The sequence below is a fragment of the Carassius carassius genome, chromosome 8 (assembly GCF_963082965.1).
Source record: "Carassius carassius chromosome 8, fCarCar2.1, whole genome shotgun sequence".
Lineage (NCBI taxonomy): Eukaryota > Metazoa > Chordata > Actinopteri > Cypriniformes > Cyprinidae > Carassius > Carassius carassius.
This window is the reverse complement of record NC_081762.1, coordinates 19,081,815-19,094,027: the sequence shown is the minus strand read 5'-3', so window position 1 is coordinate 19,094,027 and position 12,213 is coordinate 19,081,815. Positions and strand designations below refer to the sequence as shown.

General features: G+C 36.3%; 1 protein-coding gene across 1 annotated transcript in view; it reads left to right on the top strand.

Annotated features, from left to right (window-relative positions):
• LOC132145456 (gamma-aminobutyric acid type B receptor subunit 2-like) overlaps positions 1-12,213 on the top strand; it is a 236,311-nt gene that overhangs the window by 128,701 nt on the left and 95,397 nt on the right. Inside the window, exon 3 of the mRNA XM_059556505.1 lies at positions 6,631-6,801. Coding sequence (XP_059412488.1) covers positions 6,631-6,801 — 171 coding nt within the window. The remainder of the gene's footprint in view (positions 1-6,630; positions 6,802-12,213) is intronic.

Genomic DNA, 12,213 nt, shown 5'->3' with positions numbered 1-12,213 from the left:
ATGAAGGCATTAAACCTACAAATGTTGTTCATTTTAAATATCACTTTTACACACAAATAATAATTATCAAAAGGAAAATATTTATTAAAAACAAGAGAAAAGTCAAAAAGTAACATGTAAGAAGAAATGCAGAAAAGGATAGCATTAACAGCTACAGAGTTCATAAAGCATTGAACATTTGTTGAATATAACTTAAGATCAAATTGGACTTTGTTCAATTTTATATATTGTATAAAAATATACGAAAACACTATTATACAATAAATTTACAATTAGTTAGGTTCTTTACCAACTATTCTGGCATGACAGTACACAAATAAATCACAACATTAACTACCACAGCTCTCGTGAAGGCTATAATGGCAGCACTAGTGTGAGGGCATGTAATATTGTTTGAATAAATATACTGCTTTCAGAAAGCTTCTTTACTGAAACATTAAAACAGACATGACATTCACATACCTCACAAATGTTCATGTATGTAGATGGCTGCTCTTCTAAGGGTTAGTTCACCAAAAAATAAAAATGGTCATAATTTACTCTCCCATGTTGTTCCAGACTCATACAAACTCTGCTCATTTTTGGAAAACAAATAAATATAATATTATCTTAATTTGTGTCCATTGCTAGTCTGGGAGACCAGTATTTTATTTTGAACATACATGTTTGCTATCATATAATTTAAGATTTTATTCATATATAAATATCAGAATGAATTACTTCTACAATAACTCTGTATTTATGAGGCTTGAAAATACTGATTATCTAGACTTATAGGTTTGGAATGACATGAGGGCAAGTAAATGATTTTTTGTGTGAACTTTTCCTTTAAGAGGGAAGACCAAGAATGATGACTCTCCAAATCAGACAAGACAACTCCAAAGTTGGTTTGAGTTCTGCAATTAAAAACACAGACATCAATGGTTTTAATGAAATGAGCACGTAATCACACTGTTGTTGCATCAAACTGTGAAGTAAACCGGCAGGAGACAACAGAAACATTTATTTTCTAAAAATAACTTACATAAAATCTCAAAAGAATGATGCTCTCCCATGTCTCTGGCTTTTAACATCTACAAAAAACAAACTATTTTACTCTTAGTAAAAAACAACAACAACTGATAACATGAAATTATGAAGTTTACTTGCCTTAAACTATCTTTCCCTCTCTTCCAAAGAAGCTGAGAAAACAGCCTCCTCACACAAGCAGACTTCTGTGTCCTTAACTCCAAAGTTAGTGTGAGTTCTGCAAAGAGGGACATCAATGGTTTCAATAAAATATGAACATATAATCACACTGTTGTTGCATCAAAATGGGAAGTAAACAGGCAGGACACAACAGAAACATTAATTTTCTAAAAAAATAACTCACATCAGTCTCATAAGAATGAAGTTATCTTGTCTCTGGATTTCAAAATCTACAAAAACAAATATTATTTTAGTCTTAGTAAAAATAAAGATAACTTGATGTTATTCTGAAGTTTACTCTCCTTAAACCCGTCTGTCCTTAAACACCTCCTCCTCACAGTCTGAGACTCCTCACAAAAACACCTTCTGTGTCTTTAACTCTCGGCGCGAGGACAATGAAGACACGAGCTCGACAAGTCTGAAATATTACATGCAAAACATACTTTTACAAATTACCACTTCAACAGCCTCAATATAATTATGCTAGTCTTTACTACACAATGCCGTTTCCTTTAAGAGACAAACATACATTCAGTTTAACCGCGAAAAAAAAAAACAAATTAACATGAGTCTAACTGTGACCATAACCGTCTATTAACGCCTCAAAAAGTAAAGATAATGTAAAATTTTATGTAAATATGACAAAATACATTCACGGAAGTTATATTAAAAGTACCTCTTCCGTTCAGTAACGTTAAATGATGCCATTAAGACCTCCGTGTCTGAGGCGAAATCCGCGTCCGTTTTTTTTTTATATATAACGTTAAGCTCCTTTGTTTCCGCCTTTCATAAAACCTTCCGCCTTTCAAACAACCGGGTAAGCAATAAACGATAACTTTACATTTTGAATATTTACTTACCATAGTCTTTCACTCGCTTCTAGCTTCTCTCACACTGAGAAAATGGCGGCTGCTCGCAACCACCTTGACGTGACGTGCGTGCTCTCCTTCACGTCCGCGTTCTCAACCCAGCCCCGCTGGGTTAAAAAGGAGACCGATTTTCAACCCAAACTTGGGTTAAAACATCCCAAAGTCCTATCCAATGACCTCAACCCAGCATTTGGGTTGAAAAAACAACCCAGCGTTTTTTAGAGTGTATTGTTTGTATAAATGCACTTACTCAATTGCTGTTGTTTAGTAGACTTTTAGTCGACTAAATAGGATGAATTAAAACTAAATAGGATAAGGTTGACTAAATATGATCAAAAATAGCAAGGACATTTAACACTTGACTAAGACTTAAATTGAAAATACTGTAGCTGACAAAATTGACACTAGTGAAATCCTTAATATTTGTTTTTTTCAGAATTCCTTTGGGAACAAAGTTAAAAAAAAATAATTATTTGAAATTGATTTTTTCTAACATTACAAATGCCTTTAATGCTTAATGAATAAAATGATAGATTTTTTTTAAAAATTGTACTGATTTTAGACTTATGAGCAAAAGTGGGATTCCCAACGTTAAATTGATTGACTTTTTGACATTCATTTCTGTTTCAAAAATGTCACAATGTAGTATATCATATAACAGAAAAGGAAGAAGATGAGAGTGATGATAAATGATGATAAAATTTAAATTTTAAGGTCAACATCTCAAGTCTTTTTAAACGGTTGTACTAGCTTTGATACATTCAACAGGCACGACATCACTGTTCTGATATTGGCTTCTTCTGTCAGTGAGGAAATGACTTTTTTGAGGCAGATCTGAAAAGGCCAAAACCAGACCGATCTAGATAGTGTCTACCTGTGAGTTAATGCACACTTGCCTTCAAAGAGAATCACAGACTGCTAATCTGTGTCATTATCAGGAATTGTAATGTCTTATCTTTTCAGCACTACAATTAACCCTACGTTGATTAACATCAGTAACTCTCCTAGAGGACACAAAATCATTATATTAGATTACTTCAATCCCTCGCAATCCCCTTTCATTTGCTTATGCCCATGTTAGAAAGAAAAATGTATGTTCTGCTTACCCTGCTTCCTCTTGAAACGCAGAGCAGGTGGTGTGATTATGTCAGCTCTGATGTCTGCTGTCAATTAGCTTTAGTGCACACACTTCCCATATAATATAACAGTGTAAATAAATCCTAACCAAATCTGTCTGTTCCCTTGTCTAAATATTCACAGGTCTTAATGTTTCTAACAGGGTTTAATGGAATTCATCGAAATGTTAGACTGTTGTTATTCACGAGTTCTCTGGCTGTCAGGGAGTGTACACACCTGCGCGCCATTGTGAGATCAGGGAAAGAATTAAGAGCCGTTTTTCTTCTCTGCATGACAAATTTAACTCGCTTGTATCCATAAGGGGGTTCAACCATGATACATTTGTGAAAATGTGTCAAATGATTTTCATTTCAAGGTGAAATGAATGCCTGGATTAATCCCTTTGTACATACACATTATTATTTAAATATCAAAATATCTTCCTTTATGTTTCACAATCGTAATGTTTCGGCATGAGGGGGAATAAATGATGACTGTATTTTCAGGATGTTTTAGGTGGACTATCCCTTTAAACATCGGCAAGTGTTTATTTGTGACATTAAAAAATTGCAAACAAAAGATTGAGGCAAAATGGTCACAAGATGATTAGGGTATTGCCTACAAAGCTGCGTAGTAACTGATTACATGTAATCTGGATTACATAATCAGATTCCAAAAAGTAAGCACTTTTAATTAGATTTTATTACATTTTAAAATATTCGTAATCAGACTACAGTTACTTTTTTATTGTGCACTTTTTTGGAGTGAGAGACTGAAGGTGATTTTCGTTTGGACTGTTGGAAAAATGACAATAAAGTGTTCTTCCATATGATATTCATATTCTTCCAGTTTTGGAACATTAAAATAAAGACCAGTCACTAGTCAGGTGGATATAATTACACACAAAATTGAGAGGCCGCACATCATTTGACAACTGGATTTAGAACAAATGGAATAGATTTTCTTACTATTTGTGTTTTTATATCAATATGGTAGAAGACTATCCTACTTCAATGTATTTATCAATATGATAAATACATTAGGTCAAAAGTAATCTAAAATGAGTCAGATTATATTACCTAAAATGTATAATGTAATGGATTACATTGCTAACTAACTACAATTTTTGTCATATAATTTGGAGTACAATTTGTAAGTAATCTACCCAGCTCTGGCTGCCTATATAGAGAGAAGACATTAAGGCAGCTCATATGTATTATATCCAATTTAAATAATGTGATATATACTGTATAGCAAATCTCAATTTTTTTATACTAACACCCAGCTCTTTTTATAAAAATGGATAAATAGAAGTCGTGTATGTCCAACTATATGTGCATACATGCATACTGCATAATCACCAAGGGTGTTTTATTCTGTGTACCATTTCTGAACTGCTTGATTTTCACCCAGTTCAAATCAGCTAATGCAACTAGAAAGAACGAAGGTACTGAATTAAGATATTATAAACTCTTATTATAAGCTGCTTTGAAACAATGTGTACAATGTGCAAATATACAAATAAATTTGACTTTACTAGGTTTTGGGATGGTGCCAAAATCTCCTCCTTGTATTAGAAAGTCGACCTAACTAGCTGTAGTCAGACCATGTTCCCCTAAGCAATGTGTTTATATGATTATGTCACCACTTCATTCACCAGAGGGGCCACAAATGAGACGAGATGAGAGGTCAGGGGTCACGGCCACTGCACACTCCAGAGCAAAAGTCAGTTCCATTTCACCCACAATTCTATTCACAGGAAAAGTAATTTATTTGATCCAATCCCGAGCAAACGAACATCCTATTCCGAATTCCTTTCCAGGGAAAACCCTGATGTAGACCAGAGTTGAATAGAACTTGTCACATTTTTATATAGAGGCTCTTCCCTGTGCTCTGTAAATGCAGTTTACTCTGTTAGTACTATATGTAAATTGTTGCTTAAATCACCTGCAAATTCAACAAGCCATCCATATAAATTTTCACAAAAACATCAACATCCAGCTTTTGAAAGATTACATTTCCATTCACTATTCAGTTGAGATTTTTTGCCTTGCAATAAAAATTTTATCGAATTGAATGTGCAGCCACGTAGCCGACAGATAATTTTATGACTGTAAGCAAAGAGTGTGCTCCTTTAACAAGTATAAGATGGCTTTTGCTATTTGAACTCAAAGCATTTCCATATGTTTATCTCTGAGAGACTAACAACCCTCAGGATGTATTATAACCGGAGGAACATTTGTTAATCTACTGACGGGAGCACTGGCATAAAAATCATACCATGATGTTCCAGGCTTGTTTTTCGCTCCAGCTGAGGCTTAAAATGCTCTGCCTGGTGTTTGACAACATTAAAGAGGGCATGTTTTGAGCAAAAAAGTCTTCAAAAGTGTGAAGTCTCTTTTAAATGGTCCCTTTATCAAAGCCTGAAAAGATATAACCATGCTTAGCATGCAATACTTGAACAGTACATAGAAGCGTTTTAAAAAAAATCGTAACATTTATGTTTCTTGAGGCAGAGGAGAGCTAGATGAAGCAGGACTCAACAATTAAGCAGCGTAAGAGAGTTTTAGGCCATTCAGTTGGTCACATGTTCCTATGGTCCAATGATTTGCTGATCAGGTAGATGATTTGATGCCTATAAACATAACCATTTGGTTTTCTGTGATGTTTTAAACATTGTTTTATACATCCAAGGTAAAAGTTTTGGGCAAAATTGGTACAGTGTTTGTATTGGTGTACAGTGTATTCGATGGTTTTTGTTGTTGTTGTTTGTTTGTTTTTAAGTCTTAAATGTTCAATAAAAATGGTTATTATTAATACTGCTAAAGTATTGCAAATATGTTTCTAAAAATACAAATAAAATGCACTGTATTATTATATAATAATATTTAATATCATATTTTCACTGGCTCAAATTCTCATTGTTGACCACTATGGAGAACAAACACACATTATAATGTTCCATAATGCATCTTAATACACACATACATATTCAAGCTGATATGCTGAGGTTGACCATCAGTGCAAACGTTCATGGCTCCAATCAACACAGGCACTCACCAAAGGTGTGAGAGCTGTCTTTTTATAGAGATGTGTTAGTATGTTGGATCATTCACACCTATGCTTTAGACTCCTGGAGTCCTGGCATACTGACCATGGGCGGTCACTTGCCTTCGATCCAGCATGCTGCTCAAATAGCAAGTCCAATTACACCTTAATAAAACTTAATAAGATTTTAATATGACTTAACAGCATCCTGCAATGTTGCACACCTTAGTCTATGATTATTTTATTTATTTAAGAGTTTTGGAGATTTTGGCCTTTCCTTATTCAAACATATTACTAGATATATGTATATACCTGTTAACTACAGTACACAGAAAATAACCAAAATGGCCACTGAATTGATTTATCTTGAAAGGACTCTGGCTAACAGTACTTTCTTCTTCTTTTACAGCTTTCTTTTGCGGCCACAACTCCTGTCCTGGCTGACAGGAAAAAGTATCCAAATTTCTTCAGGACTGTCCCATCAGACAATGCTGTGAACCCTGCTGTGGTAAAGTTTCTCAACTATTACAACTGGAGCAGAGTGGGAACTCTGACCCAGGATGTCCAGCGCTTTTCGGAGGTATGTTGAGAAAAATAACTTGCCCTGTTTCTGAATGTATTTTGAATCACAATATTGTTATTCAGTCCTTAAACTGTTAAGAAATGTTAAGAAAATGTTAAGAAAATGTTTTAGAGAGTAAATATTATGTTTTTGGTCCTTATTAATTTGAAGGAATATTTCAGAATATTGAAACACTTGAAGTGACTAAACCAAAAATTAAATGTATTGAATTTAGCTCAGTGGGAATGAATGGGGCCAATCCATAAACATTAAAATACTCAAGCACCATTATATACCACAAATGCTGTTCATGAAGCTTTACTTCTATTGAACCTGGAATATTCCTTTAAAGGGGTCATGAGCTAAAAAAAATAAATAAAATTCCCTTAATCTTTTGACAGGCTCACACGGCAGGAGTTTTAAAATCCTAACCGATTATGAAATCACAGGTTGCAGCACACACATACAGAGAATCTTTTATCTTCCCTCAAATCCTAAACATGCACACACTAGAAGATTTGAAAATCGTGGAGCATCACACACTACAAGACACAGATCATCATTGATATTTAAGTGATTTTTACATATGTTAACTAGCATGCTAGCAGCTTTCTGCTCTCAACCAGTAGGCTAAGTTCAAAACTGAGGCGAAAACGTCAAGAAGCATTTGCCTCTGTCTCCACTATCCAACAGAGCCACAGCAGCTGTTTTGTGGTCGCGCATTGGTTTTTGTGAAAGTACTGACTTAATCATATAGCTGTCATCATCCCGATTTAAATTCTAACTATCAAAGATTTGATAGAAGATTTGGTGCAAGATTTGATCTCTGAACAGCTCACATAAGCAGATGTTCCGCACCGAACATCGGGACCAATCGAGGTGCTCGACAAAATTTTTGCTTAGATTTTTGAGGGGGAAATTGGGGCTAAAAATCCTGTAGTGTGATCCTGGCTTAAGAGGTCACTGTACTATAAAAACATCCTTTAGGTTTCAGAACTCAAAACTTTGACATTAGTCTAAAACCAGCTTATGTTGAAGGCAAACTGCAAAATTGGCTTTTGGAATGTGTAAATAAACACCACCTCCGCAGAAGATCAACATCATTGCCTGTTTAGCCAATCCCCGCCCCACCCCCACCACAACACAAACCAATTCATACATAAGGGCCTATTCGCACTGCTTTAGTTCCACATCTAAATGTACAGTACTAAAGTACTGTAACGATTTTGCGTGGACTATTTGCCAGTACCATTTAAAGGGTTGCATTCGCCCTGACTGTGTGTACTAGGAAGTGACGTAGGCAGTCAACAGCGATGTCATTTGTGCATGGCATTCAACAACGTTAACAAAAAAGAACAACGTCAAGAACAGGAAGATGGAGGATGCTGTGATTGGAGCAGTGTTTTGGTTGTGTCTCCCGGAATGTAGAATGTCGACATATATGTAAAGTGATTGAAAGAATGGAAAGGAGTGCCAAATGCCAAAATGCAAGTGCCAAAATGCCCAAAAGTGCGTAGTTCCACAATTAGTTCTGGTACTATGAAAAGGTTCCTGCGTTGCGAAAGGCCCTATAGTGTTTACGAGAGAGGTGAACGCACAGGTCTACACAAAAACCAAATGATAAAGATGGCTCCAAAGACAAAAAGATGCTGTGCAGTGCTAAGTTGCTAGGAAAAATGGTGTTTTCATTGCCTTCCTTCTGATCCCAACGTTAGGAAAGAGTGAATGAACTATATAAAGATCCAGACCATGTCAGTAAGAACTTAGTCCTTTGTTCACTTCATTTGATTGCGGATTCGTTTACAGACAAAGCACCATTCGATGTGGGATTTTCAAAAAGTTTGAAACTAAAAGACGATGCTTTGCCAAATATAATGGATCTTACAGTAATGTCGCAATACAAGTGTGAGTAACTGTTTTCATTATGTGGTCATTATTGCTTTGTCTGTTCTTACATATCGTTTGATATGTATTGAGTTATTTATGCGTTTTTTACCTAAATCTCAGCAGCGTCCATCTATGAGGAATGTACTCTGTCAAACAAGTATTATCTAATCATAGCAGTGCAGTGGGCGTTTATTTCCCAGTCTACAATCCGACATGTCTATTCAAGCAGAGCATTCTGATTTGAATGGAAAATAGAAAACTAAAATTTTCTTTTCTATGTGGAGTGTTACAAGCTTTTGGTGCATGTAGAAGATCTGTAAAGTTGCAAAGACTAAAGTCTCAAATCCAAAGAGATATTCTTTATAAAAGTTAAGAGATAACCACTCCTACCTAAAACGGCTCATTCCAACACGCCCCCACATGTCTACGTAACGATGTGGGAAGATTTGCATAACGCTGCCCAAATGTTCATGCAAAGAAAGAAGGCATAAATTTTATTCTCACTGTTGCCACCGGTGCCATTATGTGGAGATGCTCTTTGTTGTGAAAGCAAAGCTACTTTGTTTGGCCTTCCAAAAGAGGACACAGTCAGTGGTTAAGTTGTATTTACAACACTGTTCCAGAACAGTTCAACCCAAACCCAACCCAACAAGGACTGTTTCCTGTGAGAATAGCCTACAATGCCGGTCTTTGCTAGGACACTCTTCTTCTTCTGACACACAGGGCCCTATCATACACCTGGCGCAATGCTGCGCAAGTGTTTTTGCTAGTTCCAGCCCAGCGCATTTTTCATTTTCCTGTCCTGCACTGCGTTGTTTAAATAGCAAATGCATCCATTTGTGTGCTCATGGGCATGCTGGTCTGAAAATGAGGTGTGTTCAGGCGCTTTGCTGGTGCCTTGCTATTTTTAATAACTGAAAATAGACTGCGCCATAGACCAACTCATACCTGATCTAAAGTCTGGCAAATATTGTTTATTTAAAGAGCGCGTTAGTATAGGTGGGTCCACAACACACAGGGACACACAGCAGCACACAAACATGTCAAATATTAAAAATGAAAGGATTACAATGCAAAAGAATATTATTGTATAGACTACATAAATATAAAAAATGCCTACATGTCATAATGGATAGTCATCGCATGTATCAGAATCCTACCTATTTGCTCCATTTGCTCCGTTTTATTTGGGAAATGCTTTCTGTCTTTGTGATTGGCAAATTCTGCCATGTAAATAGCAAATCCTTCATAGCACGAGCGCAACTGGCTCTTAAAGGGAATGGGAGATGAGACTCTGATTACTTTATTGCACATTACGCCAAAAAAACACCCATCCTCTTTCAGTCGGTCACTCTCGACATCACGTCGGTGACAGATGAATTGGGATAACGCTTCGATAGACAGATCTACTTCGAGTGTAAACTAAATGAGTCAATGCACATTGTCATGCAATTATTGCATCCAGCTGCAGCTGATCACAGCATGAGCATAAGAAGGCAGCAGGTGCAGTGCATACCGGCTTTTCACTTTGGAGCTGAGCGACAACATTGTTCTGCTCCATCCAAGTGTCTTCAGTGAGCTACGAGTTCTTGGAAGCTTTTGGTGGTGCTGGTACTGCACTTCAGCAGTGGTTATTTCTTTGTCAAGTGGGTTGCGTACTTCAGGTTGTACTACCCCCTGTTGTGCTGCAAGCGGCTATTCCCCTGTGTCAGGGTATGCACTCAGCATGCAATAATTGCATTCCAATGTGCATTGGCTTGTTTAGTTTACACTCAAAGTAGATTGTTCTATCGAAGCAATATCCCAATTCGACGTTGAGAGTGACTGACTTCAGGGAACGAGGGTTACCATACATAACCGAGACGTTACTCATTAAGAGAATAGGGACAACACGTTTAGACCATTTTCCCATTGTTAAACTAGCAAAAGTGGACCTGCACCATGCACTTTAGACTATGCACTTGGAGAGTTAAAATAGGGCCCACAGTCTATAAGTACGTTTTGCCAAATTCTGCCATGTAAATAGTAAATCCATCATGTAAAGGATTTGCCACTGATGATTCAAATGTGAGTTTTGAGCAGTATAGAGTATTGCTAGTTGTTTTGTTTCTCCGATCACAAATCCAGACATGGTTTTATGTTTATGTGGTGGGATATGCAACACACTGTGTAAAAAGACAGTAAGTCATTATAATCAGCAATTATGTCCCAACTGGATGCAACAAATGCCTTGTTTGTAATGGGTTTTATTGGTTTTGTCTCAGCGCTCCAGGACACACAGCATGAAAGTATAGCAAGGGTCATAACATTTCCATCAGATGCTTGAGGAATTCGGCCAATCACAATGCACTGGACAGCTGGCCAATCAGCATATACCTCACTTATACAGTATATCACTCAAAACGATGAGCTTTGTAAAAATCAACGCATAGAAGAGAAACAATTCTGTACAGTATGTGGAAAATACATTTTTTTATTACCTGTAATTACATAAACACATTGCATTACACCAAATACACAACATAATGTTCTTTTTAGCAATGTCATATGACCCCTTAAATTTTTATAAAATTTTTATTATAAACATTATAATCAGACCTCAAAGAACAGTACAAAATAAAAAACGAAGGCAGTTCATGACCCCTTTAACTGATCGCTTAATCTGGAAAAATTTGATATTGTATAGTGTGAGATATTATCTTGCTCCACCAGCTTCAACTTCCTACCAGAAGTACTTCTCAGAAATATAAGGCCTATTGTTTTTCTGCTTGAGTGTGGGTGTGTATCTTTTTCCTTCTGTTTGTATTTCATATGAATAGACACAGTAAGATTCCCCTGTGGAATTCATTTTCGATCTCATTTTAGTGACTGAGATAAAGATAGACTGAATTGATTGGATGAGACATTTATATATAACATGATCAGGAATTGTGTCGTGTGTGTTTGTGTGGATTGTAAGCTTGTGGAAATTCCTTCCTCCAATGGGACACGGTGTTGAAAGCCTCCGGGGGTAGTGAGATATTAGCGTCTCTTTCTCACACAAGTGCTCCATAGTAACTGTTTGCTGTCAGAGTTCAAAGTATTCCTTAGGTGATAAATCTAAATCCTGGATCATCATTGCAGATCCACCTAGCCATGGATCAGTGGGACTGCTAGTGCTAGCAAATCCTGCTGCTTTGAGATCTATAACACTGTCACTGCAGTTTTGTTTCTGATAGAAACGTGCATAAAATGTCTACAGTGGGCTATGTTTCAAGATGAAATGAATTGTTCTTACTAGGTCAAAAGATAAATCGAATTGTGTTGTCAGTTCACACCAAGATATTAGGCTAATCTTGTTGTGATGCTGGCTTACAAAAAAAAAAAATCAATCAGTTTGTATGTCAAAGCTGACATGTTGTTGTTGTGACATGGATAATATTAGGTGGATTATGGAAAGAGGGTGTTCAAGATGAAGGCTGACTTTGATTTTTACTAATTTTAAAAATATTTAGGCCTACATATCAAATAAAATTACTGACTGAATTATGTATGTTCTTCAAT